The 22,417-nt window shown below is 47.9% G+C and overlaps 1 protein-coding gene across 4 annotated transcripts; it reads right to left on the bottom strand.

The window, feature by feature from the left end:
* Nucleotides 1–1,433: 1,433 nt before the first annotated feature.
* Nucleotides 1,434–21,798, bottom strand: QDPR (quinoid dihydropteridine reductase). 4 transcript variants are annotated; one of them, XR_014811954.1, is made up of 7 exons: nucleotides 21,536–21,672; nucleotides 19,137–19,229; nucleotides 13,224–13,320; nucleotides 10,437–10,577; nucleotides 5,019–5,436; nucleotides 3,676–4,095; nucleotides 1,434–2,095 (listed from the first exon to the last, which is right to left on the bottom strand). XR_014811954.1 is itself a non-coding variant. In NM_214343.3 (7 exon segments), coding segments are annotated over 7 exon segments (732 nt in total). In that variant the 5' UTR covers nucleotides 21,638–21,798; the 3' UTR covers nucleotides 1,434–1,989.
* Nucleotides 21,799–22,417: the final 619 nt, after the last annotated feature.

Below are 22,417 nucleotides of genomic sequence, written 5' to 3' on the forward strand. Positions count from 1 at the left end.
CTATTTCCCCCAAAGTATGAGCATAAGAATAAATAATCATGTACTTTCTCACAGAATACCCACAGCCACTCCATAAGGCAGATCTGATCACTCCCATTTTACAGATAAGGACCAGCCTGCAAACAGAAACTACCCAAACAAGGAGGATTTAATAAAGGAAATGAATCATACGTGGGATGGAAAAATCCAGAATCCAAACAGAGGATGGTGATGTGACCCAAAGATTAGCAACAGTGGGAAGCCACTGCCACCCCAAGGGCTGAGTTGAAGGGAAGAGCCCAGTGGGCCCACCTGGGCCAGGAGGTGGTTTTCTAAGGAGTGAGATGCTAACAGTTCAAGGGTCATCATGGGTGGATATTGCTGTTAACCTAGAAAATGGAAACTATCCTGGGCTATTCCTATGAATTCCCTGGGGTGCCTTGGTGCAGTTTGAAAATAAAACAGTGTGCATTTTAAGGACTTTGACCTTGGAGTTCCCATCGTGGCTCAGCGGTAAAAACCTGACTAGGATCCATGAGGGCTCAGGTTCGATCCCTGGCCTTGCTCAGTGGCTTAAGGATCCGGTGTTGCCGTGAGCTGTGGTGTAGTTCGCAGATGCGGCTCAGATCCCGCCTTGCTGTGGCTCTGGCATAGGCTGGTGGCTACAGCTCCAATTGGACCCCTAGCCTGGGAACCTCCATATGCCATCGGAGTGGCCCTAGAAAAGACAAAAAGACAGAAAAAAAGAGGAAAAAAAAGAAAGAAAAAGAAAACACATGGTAAAGGCTTTTGTAAACAGCAGCCACATGGTAACTGGGGTTTGGGGTTCAGTTCTGCCACGTACGGCCATGAGGATGGACAGTCATTGCTCCAGGCCTCAGTTTCCTCATCTATAAAATGATGAGCTGGACCAGATCACTAGTTCTCAATCACAATAGCTTGTATCAGGCAGGTGGAATGCTGCTTCTAAACACACAGGGTCGGAGTTCCCGTCGTGGCGCAGTGGTTAATGAATCCAACTAGGAACTGCGAGGTTTCGGGTTCGATCCCTGGCCTCGCTCAGCGGGTTAAGGATCTGGCGTTGCCATGAGCCGTGGTGTAAGTCGAAGACACGGCTCAGATCCCGCGTTGCCATGGCTCTGGTGTAGGCCAGCAACTACAGCTCCAATTAGACCCCTAGCCTGGGAACCTCCATATGCCATAGGAAGTGGCCCTAGAAAAGGCAAAAAGGCAAAAAAAACAAAACAAAAAAAAAACACAGGGTCATCCCAGCACCTTCAATCCTGATATGCCCAAGAGGGAACTGCACCCGTGTCACTGTGCTGCAAAAACTTTCAGGGTCTGAGTCCAGCCCCCTTTCGTGAACATCGGACTAAAGACCACCAGCAGCCCATAATCCTTGTACATTCATCTGTGACTGTTTATAAGATGCATTTTAATTAGAGACGACAACATAATAAATGAAGGGCATTTATTAGGAAGTTAAATTCCAAACAATCACAAGTAGTTCTCTTGAGCACGTGGCGACTGCACAGGAAAAAGATATCTTAACAGAGTCCACAGGGTTTGGCTTACAGCACAGGAGGCGTTTTAAGGCAGTTTACTTCGAAGCTCCAAAAACTACATCAGTCACATGAACATAACATTCAAAAATAACTCAAGCTCCAAACCTCCCCCATCCCAGCAAATCTCTGACCTAGACAGGTGGACAGCCACCATCGGGGACACATAAACAGCATCACAAATGCAATTCAACGTGGACACAGAGGGGGCCGTCCTGAGGCCTCAATTACGTGGTTGACACCAACTGACCGTGCTGTGGGCCTCACGTGTTTTTATTTCACTTAAACCTTTGCCACTGTCCTGGGAGAACAAATGCACATGAGGTGGGAGACAAATAGGACTATCTCCTACCACGAACAGGATTACAGAAAAGGCAGGGCCGGGCGGGGCCCCACGGATGGATTAATGACTTCTCTGACAGGCCCCTCACAGACAACAAAATGAAGCTTAAAAATACGCCGGGGTGAGCTCTGTCTTTCCCTGCGTGGTCACCACCTGGATGAGGCTGCCTGAGCTTGGTCGGTTTTTTTCTATGATCCAGTCGTGGAAGGTTCTAGAACAAAGAAGAGAAGCTGTACATTTTAAAAGCAACAATCCGGACACATGCTTATTTTATGCACCTGAATGGGTGGGGGCGAGGAGCACAGAAGCAGCTATTTAAAAAAGCCACTAAAGCATCATGGACACACACCCAGGTCCTGAGGCACTTTAGGACTTTACTGGTTCTAACTCCTCGGTGGCAGGATTTGGCAAGATTGCCACTTGGCTATTTTTGTGCGTTGTTGGAATCCTTTATGACACAATGGTATGATTTTTTTTCTTTTAGGGCCACACCCACGGCATATGGAGGTTCCCAGGCTAGGGGTCTAATCAGAGCTGTAGCCGCCAGCCTACACCAGAGCCACAGCAACTTGGGATCCGAGCCGCATCTGCAGCCTACACCACAGCTCACGGGAACGCTGGATCCTTAACCCACTGAGCAAGGCCAGGGATCGAACCCGCAACCTCATGGTTCCTAGTCGGGTTCTCTAACCACCGGGCCACCACGGGAACTCCCCACAATGGTACGATTTTATGTGATTATAAAAAGAAAAGGTTTTAATTAGTTAATTCTAAGAAACGGATGCAGGCACAATACTTTATACTTTGCTATATTACTTCCCAGAAATTTCAAAAGAAAGAAAAAGACAAGTATTCCTTTTTTTCTTTCTTAACAAACATTTATGGAGCACCTCCAGCTCTGCCAAGCAATGTAAAAAGATATAAAAAAAAACGGTCTATTACAAGAAAATATGTTCAGTGCCGGAAAGGGGCATTTAAAACCAGCTTTGCGTGGAGAGAGGCAGCTCGCCGTGCTTGGGGAGTGGGGGGCCTCCTAAGCTTTCCAAACATCCCATACAAACGGCCATCACAGCAGCTCACACACTGGCTCTGGCGGGGTGACCACCCCTGCTCTGTGAGCACAGAGCCTGCACCTGCTTCACCAGCAGAGCACCTGCCCCAGTGGGTGCTCAGCGAACACGTGTTAAATACTCCCTTGAATAAAGGGGTATGGGGAGCTGAGGTCCAGGCAAACACAAAAGACCTAGAAAGCTCACCCTCCTTCCAATGGTGACCTTCCAATGGCACCAATGTTCATAAAGGGCTGAAGATAATTTGAGGGACACAGGACACTTTCTGTGCATCAGACAACTTAGACATATGGACCCAGATGGTCCACCCAGGTCAGCAGCTGCTCCTCGTTACCAGAGGTAATGAGATTAACAGGAGCTGGGTTCACCCAGCACTTCTGTGGGTCAGACACGGTGCCGAGCGCTTGGCACACGGCTGCCCACTTTATCCTCCAAACAGTCATCTCGGACCCATTACACAGATGGGGAAACTGCGGCCTAGAGCAGTTAAACAACATGCTCAGACTGGCCGGCTGGTGAAGCGGAGCCACGATTCCCGTTGGCACCATCAACCCCTCTCCCGTGAGCTTCACACTGATGTGCGCGATGCCCTCAGAGGCCAGGACCTCACCACCCACCCAGGGCGCTAAGCCGAGAGAACTCGAGCCTGTCCCCTCGCCCACAAGGGACAGGGGACAGGGGCCAGAAGCTGCTGAGCCCCTGACACGGCTGGGACACTCACTCGACCAGGAATTCTAAGGGCGTCCAGGAGCTGAAGTCCGCGTGGGGCATCGACTTCCTGTTCAAGGGCGTGTCCAGGGTGACCCTGCGGGCACAGAGACAAGCATATCACGGGCACGTCTCCCTTAGAGCAGCAGCTGCCAGGTCCTCCTCAGCCAGGAAAATGCATTGTGAGCCACTGGCACTAAGGGTGCCAGCAATGATGTGGTGAGAGCACACGGAGATAATCAGAGAGAGGCCAGAAAACCATCCACCTTCACCCAGCTCAGGTCCCAGCCCCCAGCCCGTGGGGCCCACCTTCCAGGCCGACAGGAGCAAAACGAAGGAGACATGATGTGCCTTTTTCTTTCTTTCTTTCTTTCTTTTTTTTTTTTTTTCTTGCTTTTTATGGCCACACCCGCAGCATATGGAGGTTCCCAGGCTAGGGGTCTAATCTACTCCACAGCCACAGCCATGCCAGATCAGTGCTGCATCTGCAACCCACACCAGAGGTCACGGCATCGCCAGATCCGTAACCCACTGAGCGAGGCCAGGGCTCGAACCCACAACATCATGGTTCCTAGTCGGATTCGCTTCCATTGCGCCACGACGGGAACTCCTGCCTTTTTCTGAAATACATGCTTTATTGAAGTAAACTGTTTTGCTGTGCATGTCTACAGTCACTCCCTAAAGTGCGGCACACTCATGTCTCAGGATATTTTAGGTACAATAATAATATTCCTTTAAATATGAGGAAGAACAGCCTCATCCTTCATTTTGTGCCTGTTTTTTCCATGAAATCTTAAGATGTTCAACAAGGTGAATACAGAATTCAGAGATGCATGACTTTCCCAAGAGCTTTCGGGCCTCCGAAATCATTCAAAATAGCTGTGGGACCAGGTCACAGAATCACAGAAGCTCATCAATGAAAGGTTAAGCAGACAGTCCCATCCTCGAGCAGACCGACGTCCTCGTGACAGAACCACAGCTAAGAGATAAGCCATTGGGTCCTGGGATCCTTCGAGAAATGTCTCCCGGTTTCCCATATCCTCCCCCGCCCCCCACATGCACACAGACCGGTCTCTCTTTCACAACCAACCTTATAATGACCTGAAGACAGAACTACAGATACTAAAATTAAATGTCTAGGAGTTCCCGTTGTGACTCAGTGGTAACAAACTCAGCTAGTTTCCATGAGGATTCGGGTGCAATCTCTGGCCTCGCTCAGTGGTCAGGGATCCAGTGTTGCCGTGAGCTGTGGTGTAGATCGCAGACGTGGCTCGGATCCTGCATGGCTGTGTCTGTGGTGTAGGCCAGCAGCTGCAGCTCGATTTGACCCCTAGCCTGGGAACCTCCACATGCCGCAGGTGCAGCCCTAAAAAGCCAAGAAATTAAAAAATTAAAAAAACAAATGTCTAGACTAATTTTTAATAGGAAGAGAAGACAGGACAGAAGGAGGAAAGGAGAGAAAATAAGAAAGACAAAGGCAGGGAAGAAAGACACATCCCATCAGCCAAGCAACCATTCTGGAAAGCCCCGGAAAACCTAAAATCTGAACAAGTATCTTCAGGGCCATGGGTGAATTTTAGAAGCTGAGGTGAGCACGCCTGGCGGAGAGTGACCCCAGGGCACTGGGGACTCTCAGCGGTCAGGGGGGGCTCCCCAGCCACTTACGGGAGCACGGCGATGGCGGCAGCCCCGGATGGCATGCCGCTGTCCTTCCCGGCCAGGCTCTGGCAGAGCTGGTGGACGGCGCCCTTGGCCATGCCATAGCCGATCATCCCTGCGGAATGGAGAGAAAACATTGCAGTGACCACCGGCCGCCCCTGGTCTGTCCAAAGAACACCACGCCAGCGTCCAGAGGAGGCTGGGCAAAGAGAACAGGGACATTTACTGAGAGAGAGGGAAGGGGACAGGCCACTTCGAGCGCACCTGCTAGTGACCTGGCACTTATCGTTGATCACAGAAGCCATGAGGTTAACCCTGTTTCTATCAACAAGGAAACCGAGGCTCGGACAGGGTGAGCGATGCGCCCAGGCTCACATACAGACTCGCGCCCAGGCCAGCGGAGAGGTTAAAAGCCAGGCAAAAGCCGGGTTCTGAACCCTGGGATCAATATCTGCTTGTGAGCAGCCGGCACACACCCTCTGGGTGCCCAGGGGGTTGGCAAAATCAAGCCATCATTTGAAGTGCAGGCTGCACAGGTTCAAAGCCCAGCTCTTGGACTCGCCACTACAGAAATCCTAGGCAAGTTCTCAAAAACCCTTCTAATCCTCAGTTACCCCATCTGTAAAGTAGGGATAAAGTTCTTCACGCTGGGCTCAGGACAGGATAGGACCTCCACACACATCTCCCATCGAATAAATACAAGTGCTGTGCCCTGGAGTCCGACTCCCCAGTTAACGTACACCACTTGATAGAGTTCCCATCGAGGCTCAGTGGTGATGAGGATGCGGGTTCCATCCCTGGCCTCGCTCAGTGGGTTAGTTGCCCTGAGCTGCGGCGTAGGTCGCAGACACGGCTTGGATCCCACATTGCTGTGGCTGTAGTGTAGGCTGGCAGTTGCAGCTCTGATTTGCCCTAGCCTGGGAACCTCCATATGCCGTGGCTGTGGCTCTAAAAAAGCCAAAAAATAAAAAATAAAGTATACCATTTGAGCTATCGTGACATATGTATATACATGCTACCTATTAGCCTTCCTTTCTTTCTACCACTCTGCAAGTTTGCCAACTGAAGCAAAGCGTGCTTTTTATTCCGACAGGTTTCTATCTGCCCTGCAGACACCTGTAGGCAAAAATCTCTCTCCAGAGTCTATCAGGGCACCCATCGGCAGACGCACTAAACACTGCCATCACAGCAACAAAGAATGGTTAATTGCTGTAAACACCCCTCCACCGTCAGTAAACCACTACTTCCAAAGGTCAGCAGCCCCCTTAAAACCCCCAGCAGGCGTGCTGTTTAAAGTATAACAGCTGAGGAGGCATCAAAGATCCAGGGGGAGGTGGGGCTCACACCCCAGCCAAGGAACCAATCACTGCACTACTTCAACAGCAACCTCAAATTGCAAAAGAGGGTCAAAGTCTCAAAAAGTTGTTTAAAAGCACAGGAAGAATATTTCACCATGCCCATCTTCTCTGTTTAATTAGAGGCATGTAGGTCTAACAAACTCTGTAGGGATTAAAATAAACCAGTGTGTGAATCTCCTGCGTCCAACCCAGGGCCCCAGCAAACTCCCAGGACCCTCTCCATTCCATTCAAACAGCATAAGAGCAGGGAATCCGATAAAGAAAAAAACAAACAACCCGAAACCAGCAGCCCCGCCCGTCATGGATCATTTGCAAGATACAGAACAAAGTGCATTTCATTAAGAAGATAAATACTGGGAGTTTCCTGGTGGCACAGAGGGTTAAGGATCTGAAGTTGTCACTGCTGTGGCTCAGGCCACTGCTGTGGTACAGGACTGATTCCTGACCTGGGAACTGCCACATGCCACAGGTGGAGCCAAAGCCAAAGAAGAAAAAAAGAGAGAGAAAAAAAAGATAAATACTGTCTTTCCAATTACAAAATGTTCAAGGTAGTCCCTAAAGACAGACTGATTGATTTCCAAACACAGCACAGATCCTTAAACGGTAAACCAAAGCACCACTGATCCTCCAGTGGACAGTCTGTAAATACAACAGGGGAAATAGAAGGTTGGGTGTTTTTTTCAGTAACTTTCTTTTTCTTTTTTTTTTTTTTCCGTCTTTTTAAGGCCGCACCTGCAGCATAGAGAGGTTCCCAAGCTAGGGGTCAAATTGGAGCTGTAGCTGAAATCCTGAGCCACAGCCACAGCCACATAGGATCCGAGCCTCATCTGTGACCTACACCACAGCTCACAGGCAACACCAGATCCTTAACCCACTGAGTGAACCTGCTTCCTCACGGATACTAGTCAGATTCGTTTCTGCTGAGCCAAGACGGGAACTCCAAAACCATCCCGTTTTTGAACAATTCCTCTTGGCTCTGAAGAGCAACTAAGCATGTTTATCCCTTGCTCTCATAAATTTCGCCAGATTTTCCTGGGGTCTGAATCAAAGATGAAAAATTTTATGACTCAGATAAGTTTAACTGGAGTGCCTGCCATGGCTCAGTGGTTAACGAATCCAACTAGGGACCATGAGGTTGCGGGTTCGATCCCTGGCCTTGCTCAGTGGGTTAAGGATCCGGCATTGCCATGAGCCGTGGTGTAGGTCGCAGACACCGCTCAGATCCAGTGTTGCTGTGGTTCTGGCGTAGGCTACAGCTCCGATTAGACCCCTAGCCTGGGAACCTCCATATGCCACGGGAAGCCGCCCTAGAAAAGACAAAAATAATAATAATAATAATAAGTTTAACCACATCTAACAAAAGAGCTGAAAGATGAACAAATGTATTAGCATCTGAAGCAGGACCAACTGGGCAAAAGTAAGCCTGGAGTAAAGAGTAATAATAATTCGCTTTTTCTACTGACTCTAATACCTTTCCTAACCCATTTACATCCAATGAGATGTTTACAAGTCTCAACAACCCTGTAAAGAAGGTATCCCTATTTATCCTCATTTTACAGATGACAAAACTGAGGCTCAGAGAAATTAAGGACCTTGCCAAATATCACACAGCACCTAAAGGGCAAAACCATGGTACAAAAGCAATCTGTGTAGTTCCAGGGCCTAGAGTCTTCACCAGTACCCAAAACTATAAACAAAAAAATGAAATAAAAGTAATAAATGAAATGAAATAATGAAATAAAAATAAATAAAAAATAAAACAAAAAATTTACAAGCCAAAGGCAAGGAGGAGACTTGTGTCCTTTAGAAAAATTAGCCTTTCAATCCTAGGGTTTTGCCTTTCTAAATGTCAAGCTATTACTCATTCCTCTATTTACTTTCTAGAGACTCTGCTCTATGTCACCTTTAATAAAAATCAGATCTCAACCAAACTACCATCTAACATTTACACAGCTTTAATTATGGCAGCAGCCATGGACGTGCAAGACCACAGGCTCTGGAAAACGTAAGAAGAAAATGAGTGGCAAGAAATTATTAATTTGTAAGAGTTCAGTTCAGTTAGTTACATTAGCCTGGAAAACGGTGTTCAAGGCTTCTACCGTCTACTAAAGAGGTCCAAAAAGCTCTCATGTCTTTTTTTAGAGAAGAGTTTAATTCAGGTAGCAGAGGTAGACAGATTCTGCCTCCCTGTGTTTAACTCCCCCACATGCTGCTTAAATCCCTTTAGCCCCATCCCAAGGTAGTGTGATGGGCTGACTTGCACTCCCCGCCTCTTCCGGCCCCGATTCCCCAACACACCCCACCCCATCACCCACCCACGGCCCGCAATTCAGAAGTCCTAACCGCCACACTGCAGGATGCGACTGTATTCAGAGGTGGGGGTCTTTAAAGAGGTAATTAGGTTAAAACGAGGTCCTGAGGGTGGGTCCGAATCCAGTGTGACTGGTGTCCTTAGACGATAAAAGATGAGGACACAGATACACACACAGAGGGAAGCGGCCACCCCAAGCCAAAGCCAGAGGCCTCGGAAGACACCAAACCTGCTGACACCTTGGTCATGGACCCCTAGCCTCCAGAACTGTCAGAAAATACATTTCTATTACGTATGCCACCCAGTCTGTGGTGCTTTGTCATGGCAGCCCGAGCACACTGACAGAGGGGGTACAAAATGCCAAGGGCACTGAGATCTGCCTGAGGTAATGGAAAAAGCACAACATTTGGAAATGATCAGTAAATCTGCAGCTTATGTGTGGATCATTCGAAAATGAACCAAAAATTTGCAGCTCAACTTATTGTATAACCCAGACAAATACCCTACCCTCTCTAAGTTCTAGTTTCCTTCTCTATAAAATGAAAGGGAGTTCCCGTTGTGGCTCAGTGGTTAACTAATCCGACTAGGAACCATGAGGTTGCGGGTTCGATCCCTGGCCTTGCTCAGTGGGTTAAGGATCCAGCGTTCCCGTGAGCTGTGGTGTAGGCTGCAGATGCGGCTCGGATCCCAAGCTGCTGTGGCTCTGGTGTAGGCTGGCGGCTACAGCTCTGATTAGACCCCTAGCCTGGGAACCTCCATATGCCTCGGAAGCGGCCCTCAAAAAAGCAAAAAGACAAAAAAAAAAAAAAAAAAGAAAGAAAGAAAATGATACTAATAACCTCTACCCCAGGATTAAATGAGAACATAAGTGAAATGAAAAGAGTGAACGTATTAAGACTTACTGCGCGCTGGGCCTCTATCAATACCTCTAGGGCCTTCCAGCTACCTTCAAGAGAGATGTTAATTCCTATGTTACAATTAAGGAAACTATGGCAGAAGTTTGGTTAAAAAGGAAATAATGTGTTCAAGGCCACCCAGCGAGGGCGAAGAATCCAGACTCTCATTCTACTGTGCCCACTGCTGCCAGCAGCCAAGCTGCCTCCTTGGGACGTGAACAGAACGCGACGGTAACAACACGTGCTTATCAGCGAGTTAACATCTCCCGCAACACCCTTCGTGGTTCACAGATAGATACAGCAGATGGGGGGGGGGGGTGCGGGAGTACATCAGTCCTGGACCGAAATGAACACAAGGACAATGCAAATGAAAGGATCAGGAGTTTTTCCCTTAAAAGATTCAGGCCTAAAAGGACGCAGCATCCACCCACCTGTAAAGCACCTCAGAGAATAAAGGGCTTTAATACCGCGCCTCTCCCGGAAGCGCGCAGCATCCCCGGCCAGCAGGCGTGAGCCTTCCCGCCTCCCAGACTGGGAAGAGAAGGCTTACCGGGCGTCCCATCCAGGGCGGCCTTGGCCCCGGCCAAGGTCAGGAGGCCTCCTTCCTTGAGATGCTTGGTGGCCAGGTGGCTGGAGATGGTTGACGTCCACATGCTCTGCTTCCACATCAGGTCACAGTTTTTAAAGAGAGCTGAGCAAAGAAACGCGCAAGGTCAGCCTTGGCAGGGCAGAAACCGGACGATGCTCCCACCTCCTGGCGCCTGACACCCAGGGAAGCCCCGTCCTCCGCTCCGCGTCTGCAAGGAGGTCTAATACAAACAGCCCAGGCCTGCGGTCAGAGGCACGGGTTCAAATCCAGGCCACGTGACCACTCGAGTCTCAACGTCCTCACTTGTAAACTAGTAAAATGCCAGGCGACACGTGAGGGCTCTTGGCGGATATGGGGGCCTGGCACTAACTCAAATGCTGTCCTGCCTTATAAAGGGCATTCATTGGATCTGTAATCAGAACGTACACCTAAGCCAGGTTTCACTGTGATGAAAATCTGACCATTACTGTCTAGACATAAAGAGGGTTTTATGGAGCTACGTTTTTCATGGCTGCAAGTTTAAGGTCAGCTTTAAAGACTCTTTAAAAGAAAGCTGAAATAACAACCATTTCGCACTTGTCAGCCTCTGGCCTTGCCAGAGACGTGAGGAGGAGTAACTGGAGAGGATGTCACGTCACCAGCCGAACAGCTGTCCCCTTCCTCTCTCTCAAGGCACCCAGAACCCAGCGAAGCAGTACCCATGACCCAGAAAGAGAGCCCTCCTAACACAGGAGGAGGGTCTGCAGTAGGTGTCAACCAAGTACTGCATTGCCCTGCTACAAAGGGGAATTCTTTTTTTTTTTTTTTTTTTGCTTTTTGGGGCTGCACTCGTGGCATATGGAGGTTCCCAGGCTAGGGGTCTAATTGGAGCTGTAGCTGCCGGCCTATGCCCCAGCCACAGCCACACATGATCACAGCTACATCTGCAACCTACATCACAGCTCACAGCAACGCTGGATCCATAACCCATTGAGCAAGGCCAGGGATCGAACCCACAACCTCATGGGTCCTAGTCGGATTTGTTTCCACTGTGCCATGATGAGAACTCCTAGATGGACCCACATTTATCACTTCCTGTTCTCATACACACAAAAGACCATTTGGATCTTTTGCCAACCTGATCACCACCTGACACACCAATTTCACATTTCAGTGTGGTCTACAGAAAGTCAAGGGGCCTTTGCTTTTTGACGGGCAATGAAGCAATGATAGAATTAGAAAATTACCCATTTCCAATTCCCAGTGAGATGACTGACTCGGGTAGAGACTATCAATAGACACTTACAACCACTGGGTGTGCGGATTTGGGGTTCTCAAGGTGCGTGGGAATAGGATATTCATACATGATGCCCAAGTACCACCTCACAGGTCACTTACTAATTGCAAACAGAAAAAGGTAACTTTACGATGGAAATCTATCAGCTTCAACTTTAACCAAGCATCAAACTGTTATCCCTATGGATGGGAAGGGCAGTCTGACGTGGTGAGCCCCCAGGAGGATGCAATGTCAAGTCCACACCACACAGGAAGCATCCTTACCTCCAAAATATTTATCCTGAATCTAAGCAGGTCTCTAGACCTACGTTCGGGTTCAGAGAAAATACCAGGGACAGAAGAACAAGGTCAATGATCCCTTAAAGAAACAGCTCGACTAAGTCAATGTGGGGGACATTCTATATGAAAACTGCCCTGGACTCACCAAGTCTATCCCGGGGGGAAGAAAAAAAAAAAGCCTAGATTAAAAAAAAAAAAAATCTAGATTAAGAGACTAAAAGCAACAATAAAATGCAGTACATAAACCCTGACTGGAATATTTAGGGGAAAAAATATGGAAGATGTGGAATAAACTGAGGTAGCTGGAATATGGGCTGATACTATTAATCTTATAGAACCACTGTTAATTTTCTTCGGTATGAGAATGGTATCATGATCATGTAGCAGAATGGCTTCATCTTTGGAGATGCTATTGAAACACAGTGAAGTGCCAAATTACTTTCAAATGATTATCCAAAAAATACATACACAGAGACACGCATGCAGGAAAGCAAGAAAGCACAGGAAAGGCAAATGCTAACAAGCACTGATGGGGGCATGAAAGTGTGCCCTGAACCGTTCTTTCAACTCTTCTGCATATTTGGAAATGTTCATAATAAAAAATGAAAAACAGGAGTTCTCGTCGTGGTACAGTGGAAACAAGTCTGATTCGTATCCGTGAGGATGCAAGTTCGATCCCTGGCCTTGCTCAGTGGGTCAGGGATCCAGCGTTGCCATGAGCTGCGGTGTAGGTAGAAGACAAGGCTCGGCTCTGACGTTGCTGTGGCTGTGGCGTAGGCCACCAGCTGTAGCTCCAATTTGACCCCTAGCCTGGGAACCTTCATGTGCTGCATGTGTGGCCCTAAAAGAAAAAGAAAGAAAGAAAAATACACTCAGCTTTAACAAAGAGCTCAATCTTGAGTCCTTCTGACCTTCAGAATAACTTCTCCATTCCATACACATCCCCCCATTCCCAGCGAAAAGCCCTGAAAGACTGCAGCAGGAACAATGCTGATTTCCTTCTGCTTCTCCTTTAAACTTCAACCTCAAGGTCGCTCTGTTCTAACACCAGTCCATGGGGTGTTGATCCCTACCAAACAGCCACTGTAAAGATTCTGGGAGAAAACCTCTGGCCTAACACACAGGACAGACCCAACCCCTGCAGGTGGACTAAGTGTGCAGCAGAAAGAATGATGAACTCATAAAAGGACTCACACTTGGACTTGGCATTGCCCCCAGCCCATCCTCCGGCCACACAAAGGATGGCGTCCACCTTCTCTGCACCCAAGAGCTTTCCAACCTCAGCAGTCACCTGAAAAAAAAAAAAAAAGGGTCAGAAAGATGCACAAACTGTCAGGCAAACCTCAACAGGCGGGCAGCTTTTTTTTTTTTTTTTTTTTTTTTTTGCCTTTTCTAGGGCCTCTCCTGAGGCACATGGAGACTCCTAGGATAGGGGTCTAATCGGAGCTGTAGACACTGGCCTATGCCACAGCCACAGCAACATGGAATCCAAGCCGTGTCTGCAACCCACACCACAGCTCACAGCAACGCCAGATCGTTAACCCACTGAGCAAGGCCAGGAATTGAACCCCCAACCTCATGGTTCCTAGTCGGATTCGTTAACCACTGTGCCACGATAGGAACTCCAGCAGGCTGGCATCTTTATCATCACCTCTGTTTATTCCTTCTTTTGAAGTCAGTCTACAGTAGCTGGCAATTAACACTTTGAAAATTAGGTGCAGGACCAATTCACAATGAACATTTTGGATAGAGAAGCCTGTGATTTTTATCAAGTAACCTAGGGTCTTCTTCTGAACATTCTAAAGGGTGGAGACATACACATCCCTGGAATAAAATAATCAAGTAGGAAAAGGGTGCTCCCTACAGCTAACCTCTGGGTATTATTTCTTTCCAAATCACAGAATCATAATCTGAGATAATCAAGTCTACTCTCCCTCCAATACAAACATCCCGTTAACTGCAACTCCAAAAGAAAAAGCCAATAAGAAATAATTTAAAAAAAAAAAAAAAAAAAAAAAGCAATAGGGAGTTCCCACTGTGGCACAGCAGGCCAAGGATCTGACCTTGTGTCTGTGGCGGCACAGATTTGATCCCCAGCCCCCCACACTGGGTTAAGGATCTGGCATTGCCACCACTGTGGCCTAAGTCGCAGCTGTGGCTCAGATTCAATCCCTGGCCTGGGAACTTCCATATGCCACAGGTGCAGCCAAAAATACAATAAAATAAATTTTAAAAATGATAAAAAATAGTCAGTGGCAAAATGCTGGCACATGATGAGTACATGGGGATTGATTTTAATTCTCTACTTCTATTTGATTAAAATATTTAGAGGGTTGAAAATATATACATGTCCTTTTGTTACAATTTATTAAAGCAAAAATCTGGCAAGACAGGCAGTCCTGGTCAGCATCCACGACCCTTTTTCCCTATTTTTCTGGAATGGCTGAACCAGCCTCAATGGCTTTGTTAAGATCAATCTTTTTACGACTTAACTTATTCTCCCGGAGTAATATTTCAGTCCCTGATTAATTTTCCTAAAAATTTCTAAGCCTCAAATTCCTCTTTCAAAGAGACTGCTTTGGCAATGGAAACCGATTCCATACCTAAGTCTTTTCTTTTAAGAAGATTCCTGGAGTTCCCGTCGTGGCGCAGTGGTTGGCGAATCCGACTAGGAACCATGGGGTTGCGGGTTCGGTCCCTGGCCTTGCTCAGTGGGTTAACGATCCAGCGTTGCCGTGAGCTGTGGTGTAGGTCACAGGCATGGCTCGGATCCCGGGTTGCTGTGGCTCTGGCTTAGGCCAGTGGCTACAGCTCCGATTAAACCCCTAGCCTGGGAACCTCCATATGCCGTGGGAGCGGCCCAAAGAGATAGCAAAAAGACAAAAAAAAAAAGAAGATTCCTGATTATCTCCTTGCAGGTGTCTCACCTAATCCTGGTTTAGCTTTTCTTGACCTTCCTCTGGTTACCCTGGCTCCCCGGCTGCCACCCCCCCACACCCCACCCACTTCATTTCTAAGCCAAGCCCTGTTGCCAAGAGCCCAGATCCCAGCTGCTGGTGGTTGGATCACCTCCCCTGACCTCTGTATGTACACACAACCTGTGCCCTACTTTTACGGAAGCACGGTGCCCCCAGCAACAATGCACCTGCTTGATCTGCCTATGCTTTATTTTTATAATAAAATTCAAATGAGGCATTCTAAAACTCCTCCCCCTCAGGAGGGAGTGGGATGGACTGGGAGTCTGGGGTTAGTAGATACAAACTATTGCATTTGGAGTGGATAAGCAATGAGATCCTGCTGTACAGCACAGGGAACTATATCTAATCACTTGCGATGAAAATGACAGAGGATAATGTGAGAGAAAGAATCACACACACACTTATGTAGGTATGACTGAGTCCCTTTGCTGTATGCAGCAGAAATTGACAGAACATTGCAAATCAACCGTAACTTTAAAAATCTTTAAAAATAAAAATAAAATAAAACTCCTCCCCCTTAAATTCTGCTTTCTGTCTCACCTTTTTTTTATAGATTTAGTATCTTTCTCACATCTTCTCACTGTCATTAGTGAATTTCCAGCCTAGGGGGCTAATTTTTATCTACTAGGATTGAATTTCCCCTTCTGGACTTAAAAAGCAAAAACTGGTTGTCATGTTGTTTGTCCAGAAATTCTTAATTGGGTGACTGGGGGATAAGAGGGAGTAGGAAGGGGTTAAAGATTTTAAAAGCCAAGCTTACAATAACTAAGGCATTTCCTGACCTTTGTCTTAAAGATGCTCTGTATATTCAAGTCTCAGATGTATACAACTTCATGTTCAAAAAAGGGTACAGAGGAGTCCCCACTTTGACAAAGTGGGTTAAGAATCTGACCACAGCACCTTGGGTTGCTGCAGAGGCACAGGTTCGATCCCCTGCCTGGCTCAGTGGGTTAAAGGATCCAGCGTTGCCACAGCTGCAGTTCAGATTCAATCCCTGGCCCAGGAACTTTCATAAGCCGGGGGTGCATCCATTAAAAAATAATAATAATAAAAATTTTTACAAATGACATGGACAGGAGTTCCCATTGTGGCACAGCGGAAACGAATCCGACTAGGAACCATGAGGTTGTCGGTTCGATCCCTGGCCTTGCTCAGTGGGTTCAGGATCCGGCACTGCTGTGAGCTGTGGTGTAGGTCACAGATGTGGCTCGGATCCAGGGTTGCTGTGGCTGTGGTGTAGGCCGGTGGCTACAGCTCTGATTAGACCCATAGCCTGGGAACCTCCATATGCCATGGGTGCAGCCCTAAAAAGCAAAAAAAAAAAAAAAATTATTTGAAAAATGACATGGACATCAGAAACCTGCAATTGATAGAATTAACAGGAACAGACACTGAAAAAACAGTGATTACAGAGAACTGCCTCTAGAAATGCTGCTGCTACCCAAGCCTAGGTGCCTCCCTTGCCTCTGGTTTTAGTTTTGATCACTTTATTCACCTGAAGCTATTTTGCTGGGAAGCAACTTAGCGTACAGTTAAGAGCACAGGCATCAAACCCCCACTGCCCACCCAGGTTCTAATCCTAGCTCTGCCGCCTACTACCTGTTCGACCTTGAACAAATACCAGGCACCTCTGCGCCTCAGTCCTCATTTCCAAAAGGGAGATAAATGAGAAACTTTGGTTTGGGGATTTACGAAAATTGAGTTAATGCAAATAAAGCACTTAGCATGGTGCCCGACAGACGATAAAGCCATGTCAAGTTTTACTATTAAGTCCATTAAGGCCGATAATATCACTAAGTATAGGAAACATTAGGAGCATATTATGAAAAGTAAGAACAGAAAATCTATGTTCTGTGTTCTGGAATAAGTCAGCTAGGTTTTTTTTTTTTTTTTTTTTTTTTTTTTTTTTTCTTTTTGAGGGTTAAGTTTTATTTGGGACAAAATCAGGAAATAAGCCCAGGAGACTGCATCTCAGGTAGCCCTGCGAAACCTCTCCTGGGTATTTCTGTTCTAACCTAAGCCAAACCAATGCTTTCAGAAGAGCAAGTGAGCAGTACAGTAGAGGCACAATTTCAGTGTTTTGGGTTTGTTTTTTTTTTTTTTTAATTTTTTGGATATTTACACGTATATGTTTGGAGAAATGGATTGGAAGGAAATAAAGTATTAACTGCACAGTGGGACTAGAGATGACTCCTCCTCATTTTTCCTTTACTGTATTTTCTACTTTCTACATAAGTACCACTTTGGGGGAGTTCCTGTCATGGTGAGGCAGAAGCGAATCCAACGAGGAACCATGAGGTCACAGGTTCGATCCCTGGCCTCGCTCAGCAAGTTAAGGATCTGGCGTTGCTGTGAGCTGTGGTGTAGGCTGGCAGCTATAGCTCTGATTTGACCCCTAGCCTGGGAACCTATGGCCCTAAAAAGCCAAAAAAAAAAAAAAAAAAAAAAAAAAAAGCCCCACTTTTAACATTTAAATAATTTATTATAAGAAATAGTTAAGAACCATACAGCATCAGAACCCCAACAGTGTTCAGATTACTAAGGAGAGTATAACTAAACAAAAAGCAGAAGTGGAACTTTAATCAAAGTTGTTAATGTCTCAGAGTTCCCGCTGTGGCTCAGCGGTAGTGAACCCAACTAGTATACATGAGGACGAAGGTTCAATCCCCAGCCCCGCTCAGTGGGTTAAGAATCCGGCATGGCCACAAGCTGCAGTGTAGGCTGCAGACGAGACTCAGATCCCAAGCTGCTGTGGCTGTGGTATAGGCTGGCAGCGGCAGCTCCATTCAACCCTTAGCGTGGGAACCTCCATACGCCGCACCTTCAGCCCTTAAAAATTTTTTTTTTTTAATTTTTAAAAGTTGTTAGTGTCTCTTGTTAGGAGCCCCATGATCCCATCTCCACCACTAGGCTCGAGGGCTATGCCACTAAGTGTCTGAAACTCAGTCTCCTCAACTATGAAATGAGTCTACCTTCACCTGCCCGCCTGCCTCATTAAATGCTTGTGAAAAACATGGTGCATCACACAAAGAACAATGTGGAAAGTTCCTTGGGCCTGTTGGCTTGTTGGGCTGGAATGAGAACCACATAATGCACATCCTTCACGCAGCTGGTGGGAACAGCTCTTTCAGAAAGACAGAACCACGTAAGAGCATCTCAGACGTGCCTACCAAGACATCCAGCAAACTGTCAACAGTGCTTCCTCTGAAGGTGACACTCTCACGGGGAGGAAGGGGGTATTTCACAATTTACACATATATTTGCATAGTTTTGTTTGACGTCTTATTTTACAATGAGCCCACCTGCTTTGTTAGTATTCTTGCTTTGAATGGGGGGAGCGCCACTTTTTTACAACGTATTCTCAATAAATGGTCAGAGATAAGACAAAGATGTTCACCACAGAATTCTTTATGATGGTTCAAATAAAAGAAAAAACTGAAAAAAATGTAAATGTACAATAAGTGCAAACTAAAGAAATGGTGACATAGGCACCCAAAGAAAACTTACATGTCGACACAGAGATTTAATCAAGTGATCTGAATAAGTATTTAAGTTTTTTTTTTTAAAGCTGACTCTAGCATATAAATATGAATTTACCTCAACTCGTAAAACGTATAACATATAGAGTGAGTAGGAAAGATAAGAAAATGGGTCAGGAGTTCCCGGCGTGGCTCGGTGGTTAACGAATCTGACTAGGAACCATGAGGTTGCGGGTTCGATCCCTGGCCTTGCTCAGTGGGTTAAGGATCCAGTGTTGCCGTGAGTAGTGTAGTGTAGGTCACAGACGTGGCTCAGATCCTGAGTTGCTGTGGCTGTGGTGTAGGCCAGCAGCAATAGCTCTGATTGGACCCCTAGCCTGGGAGTCTCCATATGCCGTGGATGCAGCCCTAGGAAACACAAAAAGACAAAAAAAAAAAAAAAAAAAAAAGAAAGAAAGAAAGAAAATGGGTCAAAATGGAACTAACTAGACATGAATTATGGGTTATTTATATTAGTATTTTTTCCCACATTTCCCTCCATGAGCGCAATGGCTTGAATAATTAGAGAAACAATAGCTAAAAAAAAGGAAGAACACTTAGCCAGGGGAACGCTCTCCCCAAGGTTCCCCTACCCCTACCCCAGGAATTACCTGGTCGGCCTGCTCCGTAAACGAGTCTGTCATTTTAACGACGACATTGGCACTGGCCTCTTCATTCTCCACCACGTCGATGCTGGCGACCCACTGGAGCAAAGGAGAAGACAGCTTTGGTCAGGAGACCATCCTAGCTGTAAGAGCTCCATGCCCAGAGACACGGGGAGTGGGCGGAGTAAGAGGCTTACATGAAAAGCCACTAGAAAAAGCATCTAGCAACCAAACCTGTCACACTCCACACGGGGCGTCTGGCTTCCTGAGTCCCCGGCCAGCCCATGGCAGCTCCAAAACAGCTCTTCCTAGTCCACTCTCACCTCTGAAAGCCAAGCCCTGCACGTGCAAACCCCCCCACCCCCACCCCAGGACCAGGGGTTTGCAACCTTCTTCTGTAAAGAGCCAGAGAGTAAATATTTTAGGCTTTGCTGGCCATTCACCCTCTGTGGCAACTACTCAACTCTGCTCTTGGACCCAGAGAGCAGCCAGAGACAAGGGTCAAAGAATGAGCATGGTTATGTGCCAATGCAACTTGAGACACTGATTTATGAATTTCCCATAATGTTCACATGTCACAAAATATTACTCTTCTTTTGCTTTCTTTTCAACCATTTAAAAGTGGGGGACTATTTCTAGCTCTTGGGCTGTACAAACACAGGTTCCAGGCAGGATATGGTCCATGGAGAACTGGCGTTTTCGGACTCCTGCCCCAGAGCACAGAGGGACTGCTGAGTTTGGGAATCGGATCAGGGTTTGAATCCCGGTTCTGCCAAAGAGGCGCTTCCTCACCCACCCGCTCTGCAGAGCGTCCTCGCCTGTAAAATGGGGGTTGTCAACAACAGAGTTTGTGGGAAAATTAAATGCAATGCAGGATGCTGGCACCACAGACACCCAGTTCTTGCTCAGAAAGCTCCAGGGCTCAGCAGTCTGAAGGCCCCAGAGATAAATATCTCTACCAAGAGCTGTGAAGAACAACACCACATGCCATGCATTCAAAACACTCACTCCTTCGGTGTCACAGCCACGGGGAGTTTACTGAGACAAAGAAAAGGTTCCATGCCAGCCGCCCAGAACTCCCAGGAAGGAGGGGAGGGAAAGACAGTCAAAGATAAATCAGCAGGCCAGACCCCACCAAGTCAAAGGCAACCCACAGCGCCCCCACCAGGAGGAAGCACAGCCTTGGCATCTGTAACATGCAGACACAGGAGCCCTGTATTAAAGTTACAGGGAAGAGTAAGTGAAACCAAGAGAACACAGGGGCTCTGGGATGTAGGAGCACGGGGCCCTGCCTTCTGGCAGTCCTTAAATGTGCCCACTGTCACCACCATCCACCTCTGCAGACCTGGGAAGACACCCCAAAGCAGGTACATTGTGGGAAGGTGGTGTGTGTTGAGTGCCCTTAGAAGCACAATCTTAAACCAGTTTGCGAGCTAAGAAGAAAACTCTGAGTCGCTTTCTCTTTGGTCCTACCCTTGCTCAGGTTACTACTACTGCTGCTCCTGCTGCTGTGTAAACACCCAGAAAAGCTCCCCCAGCTACAGCGGAGTCTCTGAGCAAGAACAGCAGCAGCCAGAAGACACTGGGCGGAGTCTCCACTAGAAAAGCCCAGAGCCATGGTGGGCGGCTGGGGTCAAGGTCCTAGGCACAATGCCCCCTTCTGGGGAGTGGGATACTTGATTATGCAAGAAGTTGTAATTTTCACAAAAACGAAGAGGCCACTAGCATTAAGGCTGAATCTTCAAAGTATCGCGTCCAACGGATGCTAATGAAACAGGGGGATGTGTGTGTGTGTGTGTATGTATCTACATATATAATATTATTTATGATATATAATATATATCATATACAGAATAGCTAACATTTAAAGAGCTTTTACCACGAGGCGGGTAATTTACAATTCATCCGCAAGCTACCAATTACCTCATGTAATCCTCATAACCCCACCAATGCTAAATACTATCATCATCCCCATTTTACAGATGGGGAAACTGAGGATTGCTTACGTTAAGCAATCAGTACACGGCCATAGGGCTGGTAACCCGAGTTAGGCAGTGTGATTCCAGATCCTTCCTTCTCATTATTTCTTCCTTCCCATTATTTCTTCCTCCCTCTCTGTTCTCTCGCGACTCCTGCGCGACTTCTGGGCCTGGCGGAGGCCAAGGGAGCAACCCCTTCACCATCCGCCTTGCAGAGCGAAGGCCCTGCACGGGGCGCAGAGTGCGCACGCACTCGAAGACATAACAAGTGTAGGCCCGTGCCTGCACGTGCAAGCACCCACGTCTAGGGGTGCTCAGGAAGCTCAGGTCCCCAGCTTCCTTCCAGACCACCCTCCAGCGGCGCACCGGATAAGCCCCTCCGCGCCCCAGTCACCCTGGTGCCCGCCCGCAGTCCCACCGAGTTACCCAGTTGCGGGCCCGGAACGCCTGCACGCATCGGGAGCCCAGGGCGCCCCGGCCGCCGTACACCAGCACCCGGCGCGCCTCGCCCGCAGCTGCCGCCGCCATCCCGCTCCTCCGGCTCGGCTCCCGCGACTCCGGACACCCCGGCAAGAACGCGGCGCCCCGCCCCGCCGCCGACCCGGCCAAGAGGGACCGCGCGGTGTCCGCGCTGCCAGCCGAGCCCGCTGCTGCCGCCTAGCGCGCCGCCGCCCTCGGCCAGCCCCGCCGCGCCCCCCGCCCGCGGCCCCGCCCCAGGGGCCGGCTCACACCCTTTATTTCCTGGCCCTCCTATGCCACGCACTGTGAGAAGCCGTCTCCAGGTGCTCTTCCATTGTATCTTGCACAGCAAACCCATGACAGATTAGGAAACTGAAACATGAGCGTCTCGGGCTGTGAGCCAGAAGAATAGGAATTTGAACCCGGTCTTCAACAGAGTTCTGCCTAACCGCACCTCCTCTCAGCCTGGAGGAGCACGAGCTTGTTGACAATCTGTTGATTCCCATAGTTTTTCTAAAAATAAGTGCTTAACCCCTAAAACACCAAAAGTTGACACAGGTTCATCGTTTGTGTTTCGGTTTTCGTCTTTTTTTTTTTTTTTTTTTTTTTTTTTTTTGGCCACACCCAGGCTAGGGGTTCAACTGGAGCTGGAGCTGCCAGCCTAGGCCACAGCCACAGCCACAGCCCCAGCAATGCTGGATCCAGCGCGTCTGGGACCTACACCACAGCTCACGGCAAAGCTGGATCCTTAACCCACTGAGCAAAGCCAGGGAGCCAACTGCATCCTCATGGATACTAGTCAGTTTCCTTAACCTCTGAGCCATGAATGAACCCCAGAGGTTCATCATT

This window comes from Sus scrofa, chromosome 8 (assembly GCF_054392235.1).
Source record: "Sus scrofa isolate SSC_HxYL_T2T_F1_AM1 chromosome 8, Sscrofa_HxYL_maternal_Yorkshire_Landrace_v2.0, whole genome shotgun sequence".
NCBI lineage: Eukaryota > Metazoa > Chordata > Mammalia > Artiodactyla > Suidae > Sus > Sus scrofa.